Below are 26,551 nucleotides of genomic sequence, written 5' to 3'. Positions count from 1 at the left end.
CCCCATACTGTAGTAATGTGCCCATCTTATCCTCTATAGTAATGTGCCCATTTTGTCCCCATACTATAGTAATGTGCCCATCTTGTTTGTTTTAATGTTTTGTTTATTGAAGCAAAAGAAAATAAAAATACACAAACAATAGAAATCGCAGACATGACTAATACAATCACAATTGCATCAGACGCTTCCCATTTTAACTCTATGGCTCAGGTAACGTATGTCCTGTCTGAGCCTTCTAAATAATAAACTTAACTATCTAGTGTTAGGAAAGCCCTAATTAACTTAGTATTCTGGTTTCTGCTTTAATATGCAACAATTTTTAACAATAAGTATCATAGAAACTAGAGGTAGGGGGGGAGCTAGAATCTAGGGGAGCGAATTTTGTCGCATGAAATTCAGTTACAGGATTAAAGTTAGAGGGTTCAAGAGACGAAAGGAAAGGGGAAAGAAATAGAAAGGAGAGAAGAAAGGAGAGGATAGAAGAAGATGCTGGTCTTGGATCCATTCATTTCGTGGCAAGAATGTTTAGACAACTGTCATTCATCACCGTGCTGAGGGGAAGGGTGACTTACAGTCCCCTATGTTACCGTCTGCGAAGTTACTATTGAAAATTGCGGTTTAGACTTATAGGCCTGCCAAGCCTTCCAGACCTGAAGGAAAGAGAGCATATTTTGACGCGAAAGGGCAGAGAGTTCTTCAACGTGATACAATTGATCGATCTTCAGCAAAAGCTGTGTGAGAGTGGGAATTTTCGTTGTGCGCCACAGTTGGGCTATGAGAAGCTTACAAGCTGAGCCTACAAATGACGCTAATTTTGAAGTAGCTTTGTCTTTAGGCCACATTGGGAAGTTTAGAAGCATTTGTCCAGGTTCCAGAGCCCCCTGTTTGCCTGTGAGGTCAAATATTAACTGTGAAGCCATCCGCCAGAAGGTCTGGACAATCGGACAAGACCACCAAACATGTAAATATGTTCCCTTGTCCCTCTCGCATCGCCAGCATTGATCTGAGTTGGAAAAGCTCCATGCATTAGACGAGGTGGGGACAATATACCATCTCGCAATCACTTTAAATGAGTTCTCTTGAGCTCTCACACAACACGACGGGCCATGTGAGGCTTTGTAAATCTGGCTCGTTTGTAGATCGGTAAATATAGTACTCAGGTCCCTTTCCCATCTCAGTATATATGCTCTCTTTACTACCAGATTTTTTGTAAGCAGGGACTGGTACAAGTTAGAAAGAATTTTCCTGGGAGTCCGGGTTTGCATACAAAAAGATTCAAATGTAGTTAAAGGTCTGTCGAGATGAGTGTGAGGTAATAATGGATGAATCACATGTTTTAGCTTTGTGTGATGAAGAAATGTGAGCTTAGAAAGGCCTGGGTTCTTACCCATCTCCTGTTCAGAGATCAAAGAGCCGTCCACCAAGAGATCAGCTAACGGAACATTCACATTGGTCAGAAATGTAGATTTCGTGGACACGGCTTGGTTTACATCAGCATCTAGTATGTCAGAAACTTGGGTTAAAGGGGAGAGAGGCGGGGCCAGTATCTCTCTGTTTTCCTTCCATTTGTACAATAGAGTTCTCGTAAGCTCATTTGTGACGGATCTTTTATCCCTCTGGTTAGCAGGGGAAAGTAGCATAGCTCGCAGAGGAGTGGGGGCTAGGTATTCTTCTATGGATATCCACAATTTAGTCGATGGGCGTCTGATCCAGTCTACCGATCTAGACAGGACGGCGGCTTGGTAGTATAACGATATACTGGTTAATCCCATGCCCCCCCTGTCCCTTGGAAGGTTCAATGTTTGAAAGTTAATTCTCGGTTTATGTTTGTTCCAGACGTAATTGGAAATTAAAGAGTTACACTGAGAGAGAAAAGCTGCGGGAATTGGTATGGGTAGCATTTGAAAAAGGTAAATAAACTTTGGAAGTATAATGCTTTTAATTAAGTTTTTCCGACCCATCCATGAAAGGAAGGGAGCCTTCCACGAGGCTATTTGTGTGGTAAGTTTAGGAAGAAGGGGCTTGTAGTTGAGATCAAATAGGGACTTGAAGGTTTTCCCTAACTTAATGCCTAAGTATGTTATATGACCGTCTGGCCACCGAAAAGGGAACGTGTTTTGGAGAGATTTAGTAACTTTACTGGCGATATTAATGCTTAAAGCTTCTGATTTGGATAGGTTAATTTTGAAGTTAGACCATCGGCCATATTCCTCTAATAATTTCATAAAGGCAGGGAAACCCCTCTCTGGCTTGGACATTACCACCAACAAGTCATCGGCAAAGGCAGCGGACTTGTGGTGAACTCCCTGCAGATTATACCCCTCAATGTCCCGATCCTGTTGAATGGAGGTAAGCAATGGCTCCATGACCAAGACAAAGAGTAGAGGGGATAGGGGGCAACCCTGCCTTGTGCCGTTTTTAATGTCAAAAGGGTTGGTGAGGGTATTATTTATTTTAATCCTAGCCGTGGGAGATGTGTACATCTGTAGGATTGCGCGTATGGTATCTGGGGGAAAGTGGAAGGCCTCCAGCGTCTCCTGCAAAAAGGTCCAGTCCACCCTGTCAAACGCCTTCTCGGCGTCCGTTCCCAGCAGGACTAGAGGCAGCTTATGTGTCCTGGCGAATTGCATTAGGTTTATTACTCTTAGTGCGTTATCCTTCCCCTCTCTACCTCTGACAAAACCTGATTGTTCTGGGGAGATGAGATCTGGAAGGATATCTGCCACTCGATTGGCAATTAAACTAGCATATATCTTTAGGTCCACATTCAAGAGTGAGATGGGCCTATAATTTCCACAACACTCTGGATCTTTCCCATCTTTGTGTATTAATGATATATGTGCCTCTAGTGCTTGCTTGGGCATAGGGTCGCCATGTATGAGAGCGTTGCATGAAGCTAATAAATGATCCCCCAAAATATCAAAGAATTTCTTATAATAGATAATGGGGAGGCCATCTGGACCTGGAGCCTTCCCCACGGGACTCCTGGACAGGATGGATTGAACCTCAGCTCGAGAGAACGGTTTTTCTAGGGACTCCTGCTGTAATTTAGAGAGCTTCGGGAGATTTAATTTAGTTAAGTAGTTTTGTATACCACATTTCCTCTTGTCTCTCTCCATTGCCGATTCTTCAGGCCGAATTTGATATAAATTTTTATAAAAACGAAGGAATTCATCCGAGATTTGAGAATAGTCTTGCGTGCGATGACCCTGTGGGGTTTTAATTGCATGTATGAACGTACGAGCCTGTCTTTTTTTTATCATGGACATCATAAGCTTGGAAGCTTTATCCCCATGGAGGAACATACGATTTCTCCAACTGAGATAAAACTTAGCCGATTGCTTATTAAGTATATCCCTGAGTTCCACACGCTTCGCAGTCAATTGTTCTAATGTCTGTTGGGAGAGGGACTTCTTATGCTGAGCCTCCAACGTGGCAATCTCAGCATACAGAGTCTGCAAGAACAATTTCCTCTGCTTGTTGAGATGTGAGGAGATGGAAATCAGTTCTCCCCTAATGACCGACTTATGTGCTTCCCACAGCATTGGGGCCGCAATATCTGGTGTCTTGTTCTCTGCAAAATAATTACGGAGACATTCAGATATGCGTTTCTTATTGTCTTCCGAGGAGAGAATTGATTAATTCAACCTCCACGTACGATGTAGCCAGTACGGCCTCAGGAGTGAGAAGCTAACTGAAACATAAGCATGGTCAGAGTAAGGTGTTGATTGGATCTCTGAGTCATTGACATTGGGTAGTAAATGCCTAGGTAGAAAAATGTAGTCTAGTCTGTGGTATGATTTATGAGGATTAGAGAAGAATGTGAAGTCCTTGGTTGTGGGGTGCTGATAGCGCCAGATATCTATCAAAGAGAGGGAATGAAGAGAGCATTTAATCCGAGATAGGTCCCTTAAAGAGAGGTGACTTTTTTTGCAGTGGAATCCAGCTTGGGCTCCATGGCCACATTAAAGTCACCACACAATATTGGAGTACCTTCTGAAAAAATGCGGAATTTTTTGAGCGTGGACATCAACCATCGAATCTGTTTGACATTTGGGGCATATACATTCCCTAGGGTTACCATAGAGCCGGCCAACATACCCTTGACGAAAATAAATCGGCCCTCTGGGTCAATAGCGACATCTTGAGCTAGGAAGGGTATATCTTTAGCGAGGGCTATGGAAACCCCTCTAGACCCCCTGCGTGGGGAGGTGGCGTGGAACCAAGTGTTGTAGTGTGCTTTGTTAAAGCTTGGGATTTTGCCGTCGCGAAAGTGGTAATGTGCCCATCTTGTCCTCTGTAGTAATGTGCCCATGTTGTCCCCATCCTGCAGTAATGTGCCCATCTTGTCTCCATGCTGTAGTAATGTGCCCATCTTTTCCCCATACTGTAGTAATGTGCCCATCTTGTCTCCATCCTGAAGTAATGTGCCCATCTTGTCCCCATCCTGTAGTAATGAGCCCATCTTGTCTCCATCCTGTAGTAATGAGCCCATCTTGACCCCATCCTGTAGTAATGTGTCCATCTTGTGCCCATCCTGTAGTAATATGCCCATCTTGTCCTCTGTAGTAATGTGCCAATCTTGTCCGCATCCTGTAGTAATGTGCCCATCTTGTCCTCTGTAGTAATGTGCACATCTTGTTCCTATCCTGTAGTAATGTGCCCACCTTGTCCCCATACTGTAGTAATGTACCCATATTGTCCCGATCCTGTAGTAATGTGCCCATCTTGTCCTCTATAGTAATGTGCCCATTTTGTCCCCATACTATACAAATAAGAAAGCCGCGGAGACACCATCACGTGTTTCTCAACGCTGACAGGAAACTAGCCAGGTCTTTCACCGGGAAGGAACAACCACGGGAAGGGCAGTCTCCAGTCAAGGAGACCACCTATACCAAACATGGTATCCATCCACAGACAGCCGTTTCGGGGTATTTGCCCCTCATCAGTGTGGAGTAGGAATCTGGCTAGTGGGGGCAATGCCTAGTAAAAGACTACTTAAGCAAGCATTGTTGACCTTAGGGAGATCAACAAATCCACTGCGGAGACACCATCACGTGTTTCTCAACGCAGTGATTCTAGAGCATTGCCCCCTGGGAAGTATGCAAATAAGAAAGCCGCGGAGACACCATCACGTGTTTCTCAACGCTGACAGGAAACTAGCCAGGTCTTTCACCGGGAAGGAACAACCACGGGAAGGGCAGTCTCCAGTCAAGGAGACCACCTATACCAAACATGGTATCCATCCACAGACAGCCGTTTCGGGGTATTTGCCCCTCATCAGTGTGGAGTAGGAATCTGGCTAGTGGGGGCAATGCCTAGTAAAAGACTACTTAAGCAAGCATTGTTGACCTTAGAGAGATCAACAAATCCACTGCGGAGACACCATCACGTGTTTCTCAACGCAGTGATTCTAGAGCATTGCCCCCTGGGAAGTATGCAAATAAGAAAGCCTCCATCCTATAGTAATGAGCCCATCTTGACCCCATCCTGTAGTAATGTGTCCATCTTGTGCCCATCCTGTAGTAATATGCCCATCTTGTCCTCTGTAGTAATGTGCCAATCTTGTCCGCATCCTGTAGTAATGTGCCCATCTTGTCCTCTGTAGTAATGTGCACATCTTGTTCCTATCCTGCAGTAATGTGCCCACCTTGTCCCCATACTGTAGTAATGTACCCATATTGTCCCGATCCTGTAGTAATGTGCCCATCTTGTCCTCTGTAGTAATGTGCCAATCTTGTCCGCATCATGTAGTAATGTGCCCATCTTTTCCTCTGTAGTAATGTGCACATCTTGTCTCCATCCTGTAGTAATGTGCCCATCTTGTCCTCTGTATTAATGTGCCCATCTTGTCCCCATCCTGTAGTAATGAGCCCATCTTGTCCTCTGTAGTAATGTGCCCATCTTGTCTCCATCCTGTAGTAATGAGCCCATCTTGACCCCATCCTGTAGTAATGTGTCCATCTTGTGCCCATCCTGTAGTAATGTGCCCATCTTGTCCTCTGTATTAATGTGTCCATCTTGTGCCCATCCTGTAGTAATGTACCCATCTTGTCCTCTGTAGTAATATGCCCATCTTGTCCTCTGTAGTAATATGCCCATCTTGAGCCCATCCTGTTGTAATGTGCCCATCTTGCCCCAATCCTGTAGTAATGTTTCCATCTTGTTCCTATCCTGTAGTAATGTGCCCATTTTGTCCCCATCTTGTAGTAATGTGCTCATCTTGTCCTCATTCGGTTGTAATGTGCCCCATCTTGTCCTCTGTAGTAATATGCCCATTTTGTCCCCATCTTGTAGTAATGTGCTCATCTTGTCCTCATTCGGTCGTAATGTGCCCCATCTTGTCCTCTGTAGTAATGTGCCCATCTTGTCCCCATCTAGTAGTAATGTGCCCATCTTGTCCCCATACTGTAGTAATGTGCTCATCTTGTCCCGATCCTGTAGTAACATGCTCATTTTGTCCCCATCCTGTAGTAATGTGCCCCATCTTGTCCTCTGTAGTAATGTGCCCATCTTGTCCCCATCTAGTAGTAATGTGCCCATCTTGTCCCCATCCTGTAGTAATGTGCCCATCTTGTCCCCAACGTGTAGTAATTTGTCAATCTTGTGCCTATTCTGTAGTAATGTGCCCATCTTTTCCTCTGTAGTAATGTGCCCATCTTGTTCCCTGTAGTAATGTGTCCCTCCTAGTGCCCATCCTTGTCCCCTTCTTTTAGCAATACACCATCCTGTAGTACTGTCCCCTATTTATGCCCCATTATGCCGTTTTCACATGTGCGCACACACACAGACATTCAAAAGAAAAGAAATTCTTCTCACCTGTCCTCCGTTCCCTCGGTGTCCTCATTCCTGCTTCTTGCGGCCCGCAGGATCATGCGGCCCATGAGGTAGCAGCCCCCCCAGTGGTTACTGATAGGTACTGCTTAACCTTATTATTAAAAGACAATATGGCTAATTCTTGTGCAGATCTACATTCTTTAGGGCAGGTGGTCTAAAACACGTGGTCCACTGGTCGCATGCTGCCTCTGAGGCAGCTTCTTGTGGTCTGCAGGACCCTGAAGATCACGGCCCTATGCCGGGTGCTGCAGCCATCTGCGTTTTACTTCAGATGATTGATCTCCAATGCGGCCCAGAGGAACTCTCTGCAGAGCTTCACCAATGGCAGCTGGCACGGTCCACAAGTTTGAGACCCTTGCCCTAAACAATGTAGATCTGCACAATGATTAGCCCTATCGTCATTTAATAAAGTTAAGCAGTACCTATCAGTAACCGCTGGGGGGGGTTTCGAGAGGGAGTGGTCACCCCCAACTGTTGACCTGGAGGGGCCCACACGGCGTCACCACCATCTTTAACTGTCAGCGTGCGTGGCATGCCGATACAGTTAGTAGAATGGGGAGACAGGGACTTCCTGCACTACTGCTCTCTGCTTAATAGGCCATAGGTCGCTCTAGGGTAGTTGAACAGCAAGCCCCAGGCGGAGAGATGTGATATACACTATATGCCAGAGTCCCACAGTGATGACTGACACTGAATGCGAGAGGGTTAGGTGAGTAGATGATGTTTATTGTAATATTGTGTGAGGTCCATGATACAGTGGGAGGGGGGGGGCCCAAATACATAGTGGGGACTACTAAGGGGGCCCTCATGAGCAGTGGGGGCTACAAAGATGGCTTTCATACATAGTGGGGGCTACTACTAAGGGGGCCCTCATGCATAGTGGGGTCTACTAAGGGTACCGTCATGCACAGTGGGAGCTACAAAGAGGGCCCTCGAACATAGTCGGGGCTACTCTTTACAGTAGCTCTCATACAGAATAATAGCTACTAAAGGGGCCCTCATTCGAAGTGGGACCACTAAGGGGCCATGATACAGACTGTAGGCTATTAAGAGGACCCTCACAAAGTGTGGTGGATTCTAATAGGTCATTCTAGAGTGTGGGGGCCATCATACAGTGTGGGGCACTATATAGTAGGGGGGATTAGGGAACATTATTAAATGTTAAGTGGGCACTTATTGTTATAGGGGCACTCAGGGTATAGTGGCTGTCAAATGGGAACAGAGGTCATTACCATGTTTTTCCAAAAATAAGACATCCCCCAAAAATCAGCCCTAGCAGTGATTTTCAGCATTTTCGGAGCAAAGCTTAAATATAAGCCCTACCCTGAAAATAAGCCTTAGTCACAGTTTAGTAATGAAGTGTCCATGCAGCTAAAAAAGTTAAAAATACTGCAAGACACTTCATTGTAAAAAGCAGAGGGGGAGGTATGTTTTGTGCAGTGTGTGTGTTGCGCGGTATGTGCGTATATTTGTGTATGCCGCGGTGTTTGTGTGATGGATGTTGTGTGTGTGCGGCGTTGTCTGTTTGTGGGTGTCTGTGTAGGGCGGTGTTTGTGGTTCCCAGTGTATGTGTGGTGTGGTGTGTTGTGCGGTGCACGTGTGGCGCTGTGTGTGTGTTTTGGGGGGAGGTGTGCACCCCCATCGTGCTCCATCCCCCATGCTGCGCACCCCCCATTGTGCACCATCCCCCATGCTGCGCACCCCCCATCGTGCTCTATCCCCCATGCTATGCACCCCCATCGTGCTCCATCCCCCATGCTGCGCACCCCCCATCGTGCTCCCTCCCCCATGCTGCGCACCCCCCATCGTGCTCCCTCCCCCATGCTGCGCACCCCCCATCGTGCTCCATCCCCCATGCTGCACACCACATCAGACAGTATACACGCACACATCTGATCGCATACACTCACACCCCACTTCTCCCTATACCCTCCGGTGGGCGGTCCCAGCAGCTGTGCTGCACGCAGTGCTCCTCTGCCTTCTGCCGACACTCACACACCCGATCGCATACACGCGCACACACCCTGACGATATCGCACATACGCGCTCACACACTCACAACATCCGGAGATACCACATGCTTCCGGCCATGTGATCCTCCGGCACGTCCTGGAAGGTCACTGCACGCACAGTATCGCCGCCAAGAAGTAAGCAATATCACTGGATGTTGTGAGTGTGTGGATGCGATCTGATGTGTGTGTGAGGTGTGAGTGTGATCTGATGTGTGTGTGTCTGTTCCGCCGCTGCAGGACCTTGATGCGCTCACCTGCTCCCGGTCGGTGTCTAGTGAGTATGACTGCGGGGTCTTCTTTCTTCTGTCTTCTCTCTTCTGGGGGTGCCCACTGCCTATAATGAAGTGTCTTGCAGTGTCTTTAACTCTTTCACCGCTGCATGACACTTCATTATTGACCGCAGCGTATGCCGGCTCCCTGCACATGTGTACCGGGAGCCGGTGTACGCTGGAGTGGGCGATGCGTGCGGAGGGCCGGGGCGAGCGGCTAATCCATGCGGGGGCGGGGCCAGGTCAAGGTGAGTGACCAATCCGTGGTTAGGCGGGGCCAGGCCGAGCCCAGCGGCCAATCCGACAGTTGTCACGCTAACGACACTGTCACTGTGACACAATTTTGGAGCAAGACAGACAGAATAAGGCAATTATATATATAGATTCTTTTGAATCCCTATTTGCTTTTCTGATCACCTAGTGATAGCGCGCGGGGCACTGCTGACACTTCTGCTTCTTCTCCTCTTAGGACTCTTCTCCCTCTCTGGAAACTCCATGTTGTTGCTGGTGGCGTATCGTAAACGCTCGATGCTGAAGCCGGCCGAGTTCTTCATTGTAAACCTGGCGATCAGCGATTTAGGAATGACAGTGACGCTCTTCCCTCTGGCCATCCCATCATTGTTCGCTCACAGGTAATTAGACAAGGGCTGGGATTCATCTTGCGTGCCACATGTTGGAGAAGAAAATACTGAAGACTGGTAATTCTTAAATGGATGAGCACCTTATTAACAGGAGCATAAATGTTTAAATTCCTCACCTTTTGTATGATCTTTGTTTATAAATAGAAACATTTCTTATATACAGGCACAAGCAACACACACACACACACACACACACATACACACTATACTGCCCGCAGAGAGCCAAACATTGGAACAAGCTGTGTAGATGGCTGACCAGGCCAGATCGGGTTTTATTTTAATTGGGCTCTGCATGCAAATAAGCAACTCTTTACATTGACAGCAAGCAGAGATGTAATGGTTATACTTATATAAGACTGGACAGTCAGACACCAACAGTATATATATATGAGAAAATGTTTGTCAGGTTAGTACCAGCATGGGAAACCGGCAAGGGGGCCCCTGTTTTCATTCTGCTTTAATTGTGTGTATATATATATATATACAGCATATATACTGTGTATGTATGTATGTACGTATATATATATATATATATATATATGTGCCCGTCCATTGTTCTATGTGACATTTCCCATCTCATACATCTGCCTACAGTATAATTGACAATTCCAGATACTGTTTCGGATAGGAGGAGATGATGAGAGTTGTTGATCACCCATCAATGTCACAATGAGACTCCTATGAACAGGTCATAAATATGTTAGAGATTCCCTTTAAATACACACAGGGCAGTGATGCCATCTGCTGGTCACAAGTGGAACTGCAATGTACCAATAGCCTAGGATCCTATCATGCTACACTTTGGGCAATGTGGCACACGCCAGCCCCCCACCCGCAGGAGGTCTCTCCATTTGCTGCTCTTTCTATCTCTTGTTCTGCAGAATAACATCCGCTCTCTCCTCTCTTTAGGTGGCTCTTTGACCGGCTGGTCTGTAAATATTATGCGTTTTGTGGCGTCCTGTTTGGTCTCTGCAGCCTGACTAACCTCACAGTTCTGAGTGCCGTCTGCTGTGTAAAGGTCTGTTACCCCATGTACGGTGAGTGACAACAGTGATGATTAAATTTAGGGTCTCACTCTCGTCCCATTAGTTACACAACCCCCTTTAAAAATGTGTCGCTAGTCATATTAGAAGTTGCTTTTCGCAGTATTGCCGCACTTCTGCCGAGAGCTTCTGCAGACTCAGTCCATGTTCCTACTCTATTTTGCAGGTAACAAGTTCTCCTCCTCACACTCCCGGGTCCTGCTGCTCTGCGTCTGGGCCTATGCCTTCGTGTTTGCTACGGCGCCCCTGGCAGACTGGGGGAGTTATGGTCCTGAGCCCTATGGCACTGCCTGCTGTATAGACTGGAAAGCTGCTAACCAGGAGCACAGGGCCATCTCCTACATCGTGGCACTGTTTGTGTTCTGCTACATCATTCCCTGCTCGTTAATCCTGATCTCCTACACCCTGATTCTGCTCACTGTGAATGGGGCGAGAAAAGCCGTGCAGCAGTACCTGTCCCCACAGAACAAGGGAAGTGGTGTCCACAACCTCATAATCAAGGTGGGAGACTGTATAGTATTCAACATGTAGGAGGAATCTCCAGAATCAGCCACAGTCTATATACAGTACTTGTCCTGCAGCTCCGGAGAATAAGACTGGATGGACAGGATAAGTAATGTATGTACTCAGTGACTGCACCAGCAGAATAGTGAGTGCAGCTCTGCAGTATAATACAGGATGTAATTCAGGATCAGTACAGGATAAGTAATGTAATGTATGTACACAGTGACTGCACCAGCAGAATAGTGAGTGCAGCTCTGGAGTATAATACGGGATGTAACTCAGGATCAGTACAGGATAAGTAATATAATGAATGTATACAGTGACTGCAACAGGAGAATAAGGAGTGCAGCTCTGGAGTATATTGCAGGATGAAAGTCAGAATCAGTACAGGATATGTGTCACGCTCCCCGGGTCCCCTGTGCTGCCCTCCGGCTCACCTGTCACGCTCCCCGGGTCCTCCGTCTCGCTTCCCGGTTCCTTGGTCCGGTCACCGCCGCTCCCCGCTCTCCAGCACCCCTTGCCAGCGCGTCCCCAGCGTCCTGGTCCCCGCACCCGGCGTCCGTCGGCTTCACAGCCCCATCCTGGCCCTGCTGCTTCCTCCTCGCAGCTTCCTGCTCTGGCTTCTGGCACTCGGGCAGCGCGCATGCGGATTAGGGCGCGCACGCGATCATTGACCCTTTCTTAAAGGGCCAGCGTCCATTAACAGGAAATGTTGCAAAACAGGTACAGGGTATAAAGGGGGTTTATGTCCAAGGGGGCGGGGCCTGATCTTCGTGTTTCTTAAGCTAGGAGTCAGGTCTCCTGGTGTATATGTGTATATACTCACCTATCTCTCTTGTAGAGCCGTGCCTGCCTCGCCATCCGGTCCAGACCGAATCCCGAACCCCGAACGCAGTCCATCTGCCATCCTGACAGTCCGTACCATCTCGGATCCCTGCGGTGACCTGTCATCTCGCTCCAAAGGTTCCGGACCCCGCCTGACATCTTCTCGGCTTCCGAACCTGAGCTGCGTCACCCGGACTACCACCAGTGACTCCGTAGTCCCAGGGACTTCTCCGTTATACTCCTGTGCACGGACTGTTCTGCTGCCTATAGTGCTCCAGCTACCAGACCCCTTACCACCATCTAGGAGTTCGGCCCAGTGGATCCACCTCCTGGGTCTGCCCGTCCACCTGGCCCTGACAGTAAGATCAGGCCATGGATCCCGCTGCAGCACTAGCAGCCGTACAGGAGGAACTCCAACGCCAACGAGAGACTCAGACCCGCATGCTGCAATTTATGTCTTCTGTGGACGCCCGCCTGAACACACTACAAGCGGCAGTCACGTCTTCAGCATCCCGGGCCTCCACTAGTCAAGCCACGGCTCCAGCTCCCGTGGCGACTTCGTCAGATACTTCCAGACTTCGTTTGGCCTCACCACCCCGGTACGCCGGAGACCCCAAGACCTGCAGGGGATTCTTAAACCAATGCTCCCTCCATTTCACGCAGCTGCCGCATTTGTTTGCCTCTGATCAAGCCAAGGTCGCCTTCATCATGTCCCATCTAGAGGGTGAGGCACTGGCGTGGATGAACCCCTTGTGGGAGAAGGGGGATCCTGTGACCACGAACATCCAGGACTTCCTGCAGACATTCCGTGGCACCTTTGATGAGCCCGGACGCGCCTCCGCGTCTGCTTCGTCTCTTCTCCGGTTGCGTCAGGGGACTCTGACGGTGGGCCAATACGCAATCCGGTTTCGCACCTTGGCTTCGGAACTCGGGTGGAACAACGAGGTCTTAACCGCCGCCTTCTGGGAAGGACTCTCGGGGCGAATTAAAGATGAGCTGGCGGGTCGTGACGTACCGACCACCCTGGATGCCCTGATTACCCTAGCGACTCGAGTGGACATCCGCTTTCAGGAGCGATCCAAGGAAGTGTCCCGTGAGAGACGTCCGGTACGGCATTCCTCTCCTCCGCAGAAGCCCTCCGTACTTCAGTCATCAACAGCTGGGGCCCCCGTCCACGAGCCCATGCAGATCGACAGAGTGCGGCAGTCTAAACAACGTAGAGCTGAGCGGCTCGCCAAGGGCCTCTGCTTTTACTGCGGAGAGGACACACACCTGCTACGCTCCTGTCCTGAGAGGCCGGGAAACTCCAAAGCCTAGGGTTGGTAGGAGAGGCCACCCTAGGTGCTGGGACTCTCTCAGACCCGGTTACATGGACTGTGCAAGTGACAACGGGAGAGACGCGGTTCACGGCTGAGGCATACCTCGATTCCGGGGCAGCAGGCAATTTCATCCAGCAGGCCACGGTGGACAAGTACCAGGTGCCTGTTACTCCACTTGACAAGCCCCTCGTGATTGCCTCTGTGGATGGGAGACCCCTCTCTGACACCATCTCCTGGATCACCAAGCCGGTGGAACTGCGTATCTGTGCCCTGCACACCGAGAACATCGCTCTCTACGTCCTCCCACACATGTCCCATCAAATCCTGCTGGGACTTCCCTGGTTGCGGACACACGAACCATCAGTCAGCTGGGGCACTGGCGAAATCACCCGATGGGGCTCTTCGTGCCATGAGAAGTGCCTGAAGGCCATACAACCCATCCGACGACCTCCGGTTCCAGAGAACCTACCGGGGCTGCCTTCGGCCTATTGGTCCTTTGCAGACGTCTTTGATAAAAAGGAATCCGAGGTACTTCCGCCACATCGTCCCTACGATTGTGCCATCGACCTGCTCCCTGGAACTACACCACCTCGAGGACGGATATATCCATTGTCTCCAGCCGAAACAAGGGCCATGTCTACTTACATCACAGAGAGCCTGGCAAGGGGATTCATCCGGAGATCCTCCTCTCCTGCTGGAGCAGGTTTCTTCTTTGTCAAGAAGAAAGAGGGCGACTTACGCCCATGCATAGACTACCGGGGTTTGAATCAAATCACCGTAAAAAACAAGTACCCTCTGCCGCTCATCCCTGAATTGTTTGACCGGCTTAGAGGAGCTCGTGTGTTCACCAAGCTGGATCTTCGGGGTGCTTACAATCTGGTCCGCATCCGCTCTGGGGACGAATGGAAGACCGCGTTCACTACGCGCGATGGGCATTATGAATACTGCATGATGCCCTTCGGCCTGTGTAACGCCCCAGCCGTCTTTCAAGAACTGGTGAACGACGTCTTCCGGGACCTTCTTTACGTCTGTGTGGTAGTATATCTGGATGACATCCTTGTCTTCTCTCCGGACCTCCAGACCCACAGAGAGAACGTGCAGCTGGTTCTACAAAGACTGAGAGAGAATCGTCTGTACGCGAAGTATGAGAAGTGTGTCTTTGAGCAGTCTTCTCTCCCCTTCCTGGGGTACATCATCTCTGATACCGGACTGCAGATGGATCCAAAGAAGGTCTCCTCCATTCTCAACTGGCCTCCTCCTTCTGGACTGAAGGCAATCCAACGCTTCCTGGGATTCGCCAACTACTACCGCCAGTTCATCCCTCACTTCTCGGCTCTGACTGCTCCTCTCTCCGCTTTGACCAAGAAAGAGGCTAATCCAAAGGACTGGTCACCTGCAGCCGACGCCGCGTTTGGCTCGCTGAAGCGGGCATTTGCCTCCTCTCCTGTACTTCACCGTCCGGAGTTAAACCGCCAGTTCACCTTGGAGGTGGATGCCTCCTCCTCAGGAGCCGGAGCAGTGCTCATGCAGAAATCCTCCTCCGGGAAGATGGTGACTTGCGGATTCTTCTCCAAGAGCTTCTCAGCGCCTGAACGCAACTACACCATCGGTGACCGAGAGCTCTTGGCAGTCAAACTGGCTCTGGAGGAATGGCGCTACCTTCTGGAAGGAGCAGTGTACCCCGTTATCATTTACACGGACCACAAGAACCTGGAATACCTGCGGTCTGCTCAGGGACTGAACCCACGGCAAGCCAGGTGGTCCTTATTCTTTGCCAGGTTTGATTTCTAGCTCCATTTCCGACCCGCGGACAAGAATGTACGCGCTGATGCCTTGTCCAGGTCTTTCATGCCCATAGAGCAGGAGGAGGAGACTACCCAACCCATCATCTGTCCTAACAAAATCATTCCGGTGGCCCCTGTCACCCTGGCCCAGATACCGCCCGGGAAGACCTATGTCTCTGAGACAGACAGGCAAAAAGTGTTACACTGGGGTCATGCCTCGAAAACAGCCGGTCATGCTGGTCAGAAGAGAACATGGGGTGCGATTGTACGCCATTACTGGTGGCCATCCCTTCGCACGGACGTCGCTGCTTTTGTCTCTGCCTGCTCCTCTTGTGCCAGGAACAAGACGCCCAAACACCTGCCATATGGCCGTCTTCTGCCTCTGCCGATACCTTCAGTTCCGTGGCAACACATAGCGATGGACTTTATTACAGACTTGCCATTGTCCTCCGGACACACAGTCATATGGGTCGTGGTGGATCGATTCTCTAAAATGGCTCATTTCGTCCCTATGGCTGGATTGCCCTCTGCTCAGGAACTTGCGGACGCCTACATACATCACATCTTCCGCTTGCATGGCTTTCCATCTCACATCGTATCCGATAGAGGAACTCAGTTCACCTCCCGCTTCTGGAGGGCTCTCTGCAACCATCTGGGAGTGACTCTGGACTTTTCATCTGCATACCATCCTCAGTCTAATGGCCAAGTGGAGAGGGTCAATCAAATATTGACCTCTTTCTTACGTCACTATGTCAACGCCCATCACGACGACTGGTCCACGCTTCTTCCTTGGGCTGAATTCTCCCATAACCACCACATCAGTGAGTCGTCCTCCAGCTCTCCCTTCCATGTCGTTTACGGACTTCAGCTCTCCGTCCCATTGCCTGTATCCCCTTCTTCGGATGTCCCTGCTGCTGATACTGTAGCCCGTGACTTTGCAACCATTTGGGACTCTGTCAAGGCGTCCCTTGGGCGTGCTTCCCTGCGGATGAAAAGACACGCAGACAAGAGACGTCTGGATCCTCCGTGTTTCTCTCCTGGAGATCTAGTCTGGCTTGCATCCAAATACGTCCGATTGAAGATACCATCCTACAAGCTGGGTCCTCGCTACATCGGGCCGTTTAAAGTCCTCAACAAGATCAATGAGGTCTCCTACAAGCTACAGCTCCCGGCCACGATGAGGATACCCAACTCATTCCACGTCTCCCTGCTCAAGCCGGTTGTCCTGGGTCCCTTCTCCGCTGCTGCCAGTTCGGCTCCTCCACCTATTGCCGATGACGACATCTATGCGGTAAGGGATATCGTGGCCATGAAGACCGTACGGGGTCGACAGTTCTTCCTGGTGGACTGGGCAGGGTATGGTCCTGAGGATAGGTCCTGGGAGCCCCGGGAGAATGTGGGTACTCCGCTGATCCGTGCCTTCCTGTCCCGGTTGCGGGGAGGGGGGCGTGGGGGGGGGTACTGTCACGCTCCCCGGGTCCCCTGTGCTGCCCTCCGGCTCACCTGTCACGCTCCCCGGGTCCTCCGTCTCGCTTCCCGGTTCCTTGGTCCGGTCACCGCCGCTCCCCGCTCTCCAGCACCCCTTGCCAGCGCGTCCCCAGCGTCCTGGTCCCCGCACCCGGCGTCCGTCGGCTTCACAGCCCCATCCTGGCCCTGCTGCTTCCTCCTCGCAGCTTCCTGCTCTGGCTTCTGGCACTCGGGCAGCGCGCATGCGCATTAGGGCGCGCGCGCGGTCATTGACCCTTTCTTAAAGGGCCAGCGTCCATTAACAGGAAATTATGCAAAACAGGTACAGGGTATAAAGGGGGTTTATGTCCAAGGGGGCGGGGCCTGATCTTCGTGTTTCTTAAGCTAGGAGTCAGGTCTCCTGGTGTATATGTGTATATACTCACCTATCTCTCTTGTAGAGCCGTGCCTGCCTCGCCATCCGGTCCAGACCGAATCCCGAACCCCGAACGCAGTCCATCTGCCAATCCTGACAGTCCGTACCATCTCGGATCCCTGCGGTGACCTGTCATCTCGCTCCAAAGGTTCCGGACCCCGCCTGACATCTTCTCGGCTTCCGAACCTGAGCTGCGTCACCCGGACTACCACCAGTGACTCCGTAGTCCCAGGGACTTCTCCGTTATACTCCTGTGCACGGACTGTTCTGCTGCCTATAGTGCTCCAGCTACCGGACCCCTTACCACCATCTAGGAGTTCGGCCCAGTGGATCCACCCGTCCACCTGGCCCTGACAATATGTAATTTAATGTGGGGACAGGAGAAGCCAGCAACCGGCCTGCACACTTGAGGTTTCCGGGATGAGACGTTCCACCAGGAGCCTCAGTAATGTGGCTCTTACTCCCCCCAGGTCTGTAGAGACCCAGAAAAGCCGCAATACTACCAACATAGAGGATAACCAGCCAGTGTTCATAATAGTCATCCTTCCAGAGGAAAGTTGAGTGCTCACGGAGGCTGACCTCACTGAGGGGGCTGCAGAGACACCAAGAGTCTGTTTCCACCTATGGCTCCCGGGTTATGAGCCACCTTTGTGAGTATGAAGAGGCGATTAAGACCATCAGAAGACTCCAGGAGGAGCTGCGCTGCACAAGCGCCAAAGCCGCTACTGCTGCCAAACCAAGAAAGATAAAGCTCCTGGCAGAGTTAAAGGGACTTAAAATTTAAATTAATGAGCTGGAGGTGAGAAAGGCTTTCATCAGAAAAAAAATTGGACCTTGAAAGGAAAAGCTAATGAATGAAGACCAATTCAGAGACATTTACAAGATGCATACAACTGCACACTAAAATGCCATCAATGTGATAAGGGAACTGACTAAGCACTCCGCCCTATAAACCAGGCTGTGTTCATAATCCTTGTACCAGGAGCAGGGCCGGCGTCAGCACGCGGCATACCCGGGCAAATGCCGGGGCCCTGGAGAGCCGGGGGGCCCCACTCGGCCTCGTCAGTTCTGGTGCCCCTTGGCCGGGGCCCCCTCGCCTTAGTTCTGCTGCCCCCGGGCCGAGTTCCGGGGACCGCAGTCCTCGACAGGAATCTGCAGCGCCGTCCCTTTAAGGCGCGCAGACTTCCTGGTTTGAACTTCATCTGTGGGCGGAGCTACCGACCGGCCTGCTCAGTCCCACAGATGAAGGAGTTGCAGTGCCAGCCAGCGACCTCCAGCCCAGCTCTTCTCTCCACCGCTGTGTGGGCCCCCTCTCCACCGCTGTGTGGGCCCCCTCTCCACCGCTGTGTGGGCCCCCTCTCCAGCGCTGTGTGGGCCCCCTCTCCACCGTGACCTGAGCGGCATGTGCCCTCCCCGCCCCCCCGATTTATGGGCCCTGGTGAGCTGTATGGGCTTCTCCCCCCTTAGGTGTATGCCCTGCCCCCCCCCCCCCCGGTGCTTTATGTGCTGGCCCCTGGAGCTGTGTGTGGGCCCCTCAGAGCCACGTGTGTGTCTGTATGTATGTAGCAGAGCTATGTGTGTATGTATCCAGCAGAGCTGTGTGTATGTATGTAGCAGAGCTATGTGTGTATGTATGTAGCAGAGCTATGTGTGTATGTATGTAGCAGAGCTATGTGTGTATGTATCCAGCAGAGCTATGTGTGTATGTATGTAGCAGAGCTATGTGTGTATGTATGTAGCAGAGCTATGTGTGTATGTATGTAGCAGAGCTATGTGTGTATTTATGTAGCAGAGCTATGTGTGTATGTATATAGCAGAGCTATGTGTGTATGTATGTAGCAGAGCTTTGTGTGTATGTATCCAGCAGAGCTATGTGTGTATGTATGTAGCAGAGCTATGTGTGTATGTATATAGCAGAGCTATGTGTGTATGTATGTAGCAGAGCTATGTGTGTATGTATGTAGTAGAGCTGTGTGTGTATGTATGTAGCAGAGCTATGTGTGTATGTATGTAGCAGAGCTATGTGTGTATGTATCCAGCAGAGCTGTGTGTATGTATGTAGCAGAGCTATGTGTGTATGTATGTAGCAGAGCTATGTGTGTATGTATCCAGCAGAGCTGTGTGTATGTATGTAGCAGAGCTATGTGTGTATGTATCCACCAGAGCTATGTGTGTATGTATGTAGTAGAGCTATGTGTGTATGTATCCAGCAGAGCTGTGTGTATGTATGTAGCAGAGCTATGTGTGTATGTATGTAGCAGAGCTATGTGTGTATGTATCCAGCAGAGCTGTGTGTATGTATGTAGCAGAGCTATGTGTGTATGTATCCAGCAGAGCTGTGTGTATGTATGTAGCAGAGCTATGTGTGTATGTATGTAGCAGAGCTATGTGTGTATGTATCCAGCAGAGCTGTGTGTATGTATGTAGCAGAGCTATGTGTGTATGTATGTAGCAGAGCTATGTGTGTATGTATGTAGCAGAGCTATGTGTGTATGTATGTATGTATCTAGCAGAGTTGTGTTGTGTGTGTCTGTATGCATGTATGATGTGTATCTATGTATGTCAGTGTATATGACTGTATAGATATGTCAGTTCTATACGTCTTTTTGTGAGTTTGTCTTTAAATATGTATATGTATGTGTACGTATGTGTGTGTGTCTGCGTGTGGATGGGGCCCACCGGGACTCTTCCGCCCAGGGCCCACAAAAACCTGGAGCCGGCCCTGACCAGGAGTCCTAGCTGCCCAGACATGGAGGTTAGTCCAGATAGTGGCAATTCAAGTTAGATTTTTAGTCTAGCTGCCCAGACACGGATGTTTTTAACCTAGATAGTGGCATTTTAGTTAGGTACCCGAAATATTAAGATTTACCTTGCCGTTGGTTTCCGGGCTTACATGCACTGGCCAATTCATAAACTAAAAATCTCATTTTTTCATATAGCAGTAATGCAGTACCAGAGTTCCCTTATACATTGGTGGCATTTTAGTGTGCAGCTGTATGCATCTTGTAATTGTTATGTTTTTTCAGCTGGCACCTATACACACTTGTAGGATGTGCGGGTCAGTTTTTTTTAAACAATTCAGAGACATGGCTAGTAACAGAGAACAGAGGCTGATGGAACTGCATCCTGAGAGCCAGGTGGATGATAAAGGATGATGATCAGCAGAAAACTCCACCTGGCAGCTTGCAGAACCACCCGCAGGCCACGTGCAACAAGCTCACTGCCGAGTCGAATCAACTGATTGCAGACTGGACTTAAGGACCTATCCCACACAAGTCCCGTTAGAAGACAACAGCCCAACCATACAGGGTAAAGCCACCGCCAAGGCATAGAGACCCAAAGGGCCAGCGTCTGCGGGCAAACGGGCTCCTACGGCATATACAAGTCGGGGAGCGGACTGCCGGTGTCTAGGCATAGGAGTCAAACATTTACACACAGAGGTGCAGGAGAAAGGCGGAAACCACCAACCTATACCGGGAGAAGCTGCAGCCGGCTGCGGGCCCCGTTCATCACTCCGTTTGGTTTACCAGAGACTCGAGTGTATTGTGTCAGAGTGAGTACACCAGTGCCTTTGGGCCGCGCACTGCGCCATCGTCCAACCCGCTCCCCCGCCTCAGCACCTCCCTCGGGCCCCCGGGACCATCACTCCCCTACCCACGGAGGGGTCAACACCAAGCTGCGCAACACCATCCCCGGGAGGCCTAGTCAACGGCAGCGGTGGTGTCCATCCATTCACCACAACCTGTGGGTGGCGTCACGAACTTACAATCCAAACCAAACCACCGCAGCCCCGGCCGTGGAACTCCTCACCCAAGTCCCCGCGTGTAGCGCCAACTCCCTTGCAGAGCGACGTGACCCCCGGGTCCGTGAGAGGCTCGAGCCACCACCCTCAGTACAAGCACGGATCCGAGCGGCTCGGCGGTCGTAGCCGAGCCCGCGGGGCAGTACAGAAGCGTCTTTCAGGAGTTACGCCAGTGTCACTTCCAGGGGAAATAGGGCAACCTCCTCGTCTCCAGGCTCTTGGGACGGTATGTTGCAGTGGCGTCTCCTGGGTCCTGTAAAGAGGGGAGAGAGATCATTAAATGTAAATGATCGAGAGGTTCATCTATCCTTCTGAATAGAGAGGCATGGCTTTGGAACCTTCCGAGAGCAAAATGGGGTACCTCCTAACCACTGGGATGGGCAGTATGCATAAGAATTTGGTCAGTATCAGTGGAGGGGCAGTGATGCCTGTCCTCTAAGGCTGTGGAGCTCCTCCTGGGGTGGGCTTCAAGGTGATTGATATCTATGCCTTGATTCATCCCTATTGCACACCTGAATTTGATGTCTGCTTTATTCAGCTGAAGGGGCTTGAGCTCTTATGCTCGAATTATGAGTTGACAAAGAACGAACCTGGCTGGTGAGACTTTGCTGTTCTGGCACTTTCTCGCCAAAACCAAGTAAAAAAGTGACCGTGATAACTTGTAAGTAGTAATGGGCGATCCCCCCGATGGTCGGGATCGTGAGCCTCGTCCGATCATTTTGTAAAGATCGGGATCAGGATCGAGATAACACAATAATGCGTTATCACCGATGTCGAGCTTTACAGTTATGGGATGAGGCGGGAGGGGGCTGTGAAATAAAGAATATAATTAACAATAAACATCGTCATTATACTTATAGGTCCCGCGACGCGTCCTGCAGACTCTGTCTCATGGCGCTTCTGCGTCCGATCATTGTTGTGCCCTCCCGGTAACCAGCACTGACTAAAGGACCTTCTGTGAAATCATGGCCATGTGACAAGTCAGGTGTGAATGTTGTATTACCTCGTTGGTTGCAGACTGGTCACATGACTATAACGTCATCAAAGGTCCTGTCCTGTTAACTGAACTTTGATTGTCACTGTGCAAGTGTCGCATCGCATCACAGCGCACACTCTCCTGACAGGAGCGATTGGCTGCATATATTTCCATGCAGCTGAGGCGCTCCAGTCCTGAGAGCATCAGGGTTTGCGGGGTGATGCAATGCGAGACTCAAGTGCAATCATACTCTCACTGTCAGCCTGTTTCTTGCTCTGTACAGAGCGATGTAGCAGAGCTGACAATGCTCTCTCTGCTTCTCACTTTGTATAGACTGTGTCTGTACAGAGTGATGAAGCTGACATTGTTCTACCTGTGGACTACGTCGGACTAAGGATTTTTTTTATAATAAAGATGGAGTCTCCAAATGTTTGTTTTGTTTTATTTCTAATACAAATTTTGTCTGTGCTGTGTTTTTTTTTTTTTTTTTACTGTTTACTAGAAATTCATGGTGGCCATGTCTAATTTGGCGTGACACCATGAATTTTGGGTTTAGTACCATCTGAGAATACAAAGCTGGTATTAACCCCTTTATTACCCAGCGTGCCACCGCCACCAGGGCCACTGGACGAGCCGGGTAAAATGTCTGGAAAGGGCGCAAAGAAACAATGCGCTATTTCCAGGGGCGGCTGTGGGCTGAGGAGAATCCCAGCCCCCAGCGGCCTGGTTTTACCTGACTGGCGATCAAAATATTGGCTGGAGCCCACGCATGTTTTTTTAAATTTTTTTAAATAATTAAAAAAAAAAAAAAATTAATGGGCTTTCTTGTATTTTGATTGCCAGCCAAGATAAAGCCAGGCAGATGGGGGTGGCAGCCCGTAGCAATTGACATGTTTCTTAAAAATTTAAAGAGAAAAACTGAAAATTTTGCAGTGGTCTCTTTAATTTTTGCCAGACACCTGCGTATCTATCTATATTATATAAATATATATATAAAATGTACACAGTGTACACTACAGTTCAAAAGTTTAGGATCACTTAGATATTTCCTTATTTGTTAAAGAAAAGCACATATTTTTCATTGAAACTAGCATTACATTAAACAGAAGTACACTCTATACATTGTTAATGTGGTAAATGACTATTCTAAAGGCCGCTTTACACCCTGCGATATCGGTCCCGATATCGCTAGCGTGGGTACCCGCCCCCATCTGTTGTGCGACACGGGCAAATCGCTGCCCGTGCCGCACAACATCGCCCAGACCCGTCACACTACTTACCTGCCTGGCGACGTCGCTGTGACTGGCGAACCGCCTCCTTTCTAAGGGGGCGGTTCGTTCAACGTCACAGCGACGTCACAGCTACGTCACTGAACCGCCACCCAATAGAAGCGGAGGGGCGGAGATGAGCGGGACGTAACATCCCGCCCACCTCCTTCCTTCCACATAGCGGCCGGGAGGCAGGTAAGGAGAGGTTCCTCGTTCCTGCGGCGTCACACGGAGCAATGTGTGCTGCCGCAGGAACGAGGAACAACCTCGTTACTGCTGCAGTAATGATTTTTGAGAATGGACCCCCATGTCACCAATGAGCGATTTTGCACGTTTTTGCAACAATGCAAAATCGCTCATAGGTGTCACACGCAACGGAATCGCTAATGCGGCCGGATGTGCGTCACCAATTCCGTGACCCCAACGAGTTCGCATTAGCGATGTCGTAGCATGTAAAGCCCCCTTTACTGCAAATGTCTGGTTTTGAATGCAATATCTGCATAGGTGTATAGCGGCCGATTTCCAACAACCTCAGGGCCTGAGGGTTGAGGTGGAGTTCTCCAACCACTCTTTCATTTTGATTTCTCTGGATGCTACAGAGACCCCCCGGATGGGAAGAGGCTTTTGGAGGCTGAATTAGTCTCTTTTGGAAGAAGTGGAGATAAGACAGTCCTTTGGGGATTTTCTTCAGAGCCAGGTACCCTTTTTGGATCTATGTAGTAGTAAGGCTGCTTTCACACATCCGGTTTTAGCAGAGCCGGCCAATCCGGCTCTAAAACCTATGCAACGGATGCGGCGACAAAACCGCTTCCTTTGCATAAGTTTTTGACATGCGGCCGGTCCGGTTTTTGCCGCTTGCGGCACGCTACTGAGCATGCGCAGTGGAAAAAAACCCATGCGGCAGCCGGATGCGGTGTTTGCTGCAGGACGCCGCATGCGGCGTCCAGAGGCATGCATTGCAAATTGCGCCGCATCGGCTGGATGCGGCGCGATGCGGGTTTTTTTTGCCAGACAAAAAAATGTGCCAAGCAATGTTCCATCCGGCCGCCACATTGGCTAAATCTGCCGCATGCGGCAAAAACTGGACCGAACGCAAGCCCATGCAGCACAATCCGGCACTAATGAAAGTCTATGCAAAAAAAAAACGCAACCGGCAGCAAAAAAAAATCGTTGCGTTTTTTCTGCAAAGCGCCGGATTGTGCTGCACAGGAAAAACCAGATGTGTGAAAGCAGCCTAAGTCAGAGTGTTGTGAGATGTTCAAGCAAAGGGTGGCGAGATTCTTCCGCCACCTCTCGTGACTCAGGAGTCTGGATAGGTACCGCCTGTATCAGGGTCTGAAGAAGGAGCATCTTGTCTCAAATGGAGGTGGCAACGAGGAGAACTCCAGAGTGAATTCTTTGCTGTCAGTACGATAGGCACGCATCTTTGGTTTTTCAGAGGGATTGTACCACTTGCTCAACTCTTACCAGGAACTGAAAGATGTCAGTGAATAATAAAGTTGTCACATGACTGATTGACAGTACAGAGTCGCTGAAAAGATCCAGATCAGGGATCTATCTTTAATAGAGGGGTCTGGATTGGGATGAGATGAGATGCCCACTTTCCTGGCTGAAACTATACCCAAACTAGGGGTAGATCCTTCTCTTGACATTTTGACAGAGATGAACAGGGAAGAGGAAGTTAGGTTGGTGACTGAAAGGATTGCCCTAAAGAAGTCGCCAGGTCGAAATGGCTTAACATCTGATTTGTATAAGACCATTAAGAATGCCTTGGTACCCCTCTTGACTGAGGTATTGAGTGATTGTCTTTCCTCGATCACCAGGGTTGGAGATGAAGTCCACTGCTCTAAGTGTTTGCGATTGACCCACTTCTCAGGAGAGTGAAGGGTGAACAGTTTGCCGGGGTCAGAAGCTACTCTGAAGGTTGTGGCGTATGCCGATGACGCCACCGTTTTTGTTTCCTTGGATGGGGAGGCAGATTGGCTGATGTCAGAGGTAGACTACTATTCTAAAGCATCCGGGTCCAAAGTCAACAGGGATAAGTGTGAGAGTCTGTCTCTGGCTCGGAGGAGGAGATTCTCGTTTTGATCTCCCGGACACTCTTCTAGGAGCCAACAGTCCTTGGCATTGACTTTGGCCAGGGGATTACTCCCAAAAAAATTTGGGACAGCAGGCTAGAGATCACTACTCAGAAGGTCAACAAATGGAAGGGTAGGGCTTTGACAAAGAGTAAATCAAAACTTACCTGCTCACTTTACTGATCTATTTGGGCTGTATGTGCATCTGGCCGGATCCACTCTAGACTTGGGTCTACAGTATGTTCTTCCAGATGTTATTGGGGAATAGACTGAACCTGGTCAAGAGAGAGGTTACTTACCATATGAGACTAGGAAGGTTGTGTATGGTCAATCCTGTGGTATTCTTTCTAAATACTGTCATTAAAATCAATATTCCAAACCTCTGGAAAAAGAGAGTTCCTTCATGGATATTCTCCTGTGGGGGATAGTCTCAACCTATCTTCCAGGAACGGGAGACAACAAGGCAAGTGAAGGATTTTAGCACTCCGCATGGACATTTTCCGGCTTAAGCTACCCTGGTTCTGAAGGTAATTCACCAGTGGGGTCTAGGGATGTGGGAGATCAGGACTCTGCCAAGGTGTCAAGGAAATTCCTTGACTAAAGGGTTTTGTTTACCCATTTTTAGAAGCCTCTGGTGCTCAGGGATTGGCCAAGTTGGACTCTTGTGGTGGGTTTGCATCTTTTAAATTCTATCTTGATCCCCTCGAAGTTTTGGGACTTGGTTTCGCATTGCTTCCTTGTGAAACTATGTGTGAGGGTCAACCTGAATTGTAGGAGCTCTGAGTAAAGGAATTGTTCTTGAGATCATTGTGGTACCATGCTGGAAATCATGGAACACTTTCTGCTTCGTTGTCCCTTTAACACAGAGCTGTACAATATGGCGGGTGCCCTCCATTGGCTGGCTGGTCTCTCATATGCAAAATGGGCCTATGGAGCATTCACAGACCTAGGTGATCAGGACCGCTGCACCTTCATTCTAGCTAGCATAGTGGTTAGGTATCACATGTGGAATGCACAGTGCTTAGTATTGATGCAACGGAAAATCCTCGCAGTGGATGATTTGTTTAGTACCATACTTGGTGACCTGGTGAAGGTGCACTCTCTGGAGTATAAGAAACTGGGCACGCGGAGGCGGCTCTTTTCTGGAGGAGCTTTTCTTTTAGTATGCCTTAGTATTTTCATCACCTTTCCTGGTGGTGGGCTGCGGTGACACCCTAGATTTTTGTGTTGATCAGTATACAGTGATGTAGGGCTCCAGGCGCAGAGTTTGGATTTTTATGGTTGTGGTTATGTCGTTTTTGTCTTTCTAAA

At 49.6% G+C, this 26,551-nt stretch overlaps 1 protein-coding gene across 2 annotated transcripts in view; it reads left to right on the top strand.

The window, feature by feature from the left end:
• LOC142310336 (opsin-5-like) overlaps nucleotides 1–26,551 on the top strand; it is a 48,325-nt gene that overhangs the window by 18,569 nt on the left and 3,205 nt on the right. Inside the window, exons 1-4 of one of the 2 annotated variants that reach the window (XM_075347854.1) lie at nucleotides 7,486–7,546; nucleotides 9,588–9,750; nucleotides 10,669–10,796; nucleotides 10,969–11,303. In XM_075347854.1, coding sequence (XP_075203969.1) covers nucleotides 9,614–9,750; nucleotides 10,669–10,796; nucleotides 10,969–11,303 — 600 coding nt within the window. In that variant the 5' untranslated portion in view covers nucleotides 7,486–7,546; nucleotides 9,588–9,613. Of the gene's footprint in view, nucleotides 1–7,485; nucleotides 7,547–9,587; nucleotides 9,751–10,668; nucleotides 10,797–10,968; nucleotides 11,304–26,551 lie in introns of those variants that run through there. The other variant, XM_075347853.1, reaches the window with a different exon arrangement.

Source organism: Anomaloglossus baeobatrachus, chromosome 5, assembly GCF_048569485.1.
Source record: "Anomaloglossus baeobatrachus isolate aAnoBae1 chromosome 5, aAnoBae1.hap1, whole genome shotgun sequence".
NCBI classification, from domain to species: domain Eukaryota; kingdom Metazoa; phylum Chordata; class Amphibia; order Anura; family Aromobatidae; genus Anomaloglossus; species Anomaloglossus baeobatrachus.
The sequence above is the reverse complement of the archived record's forward strand: the minus strand, read 5'-3'. Positions and strand labels throughout refer to the sequence as shown.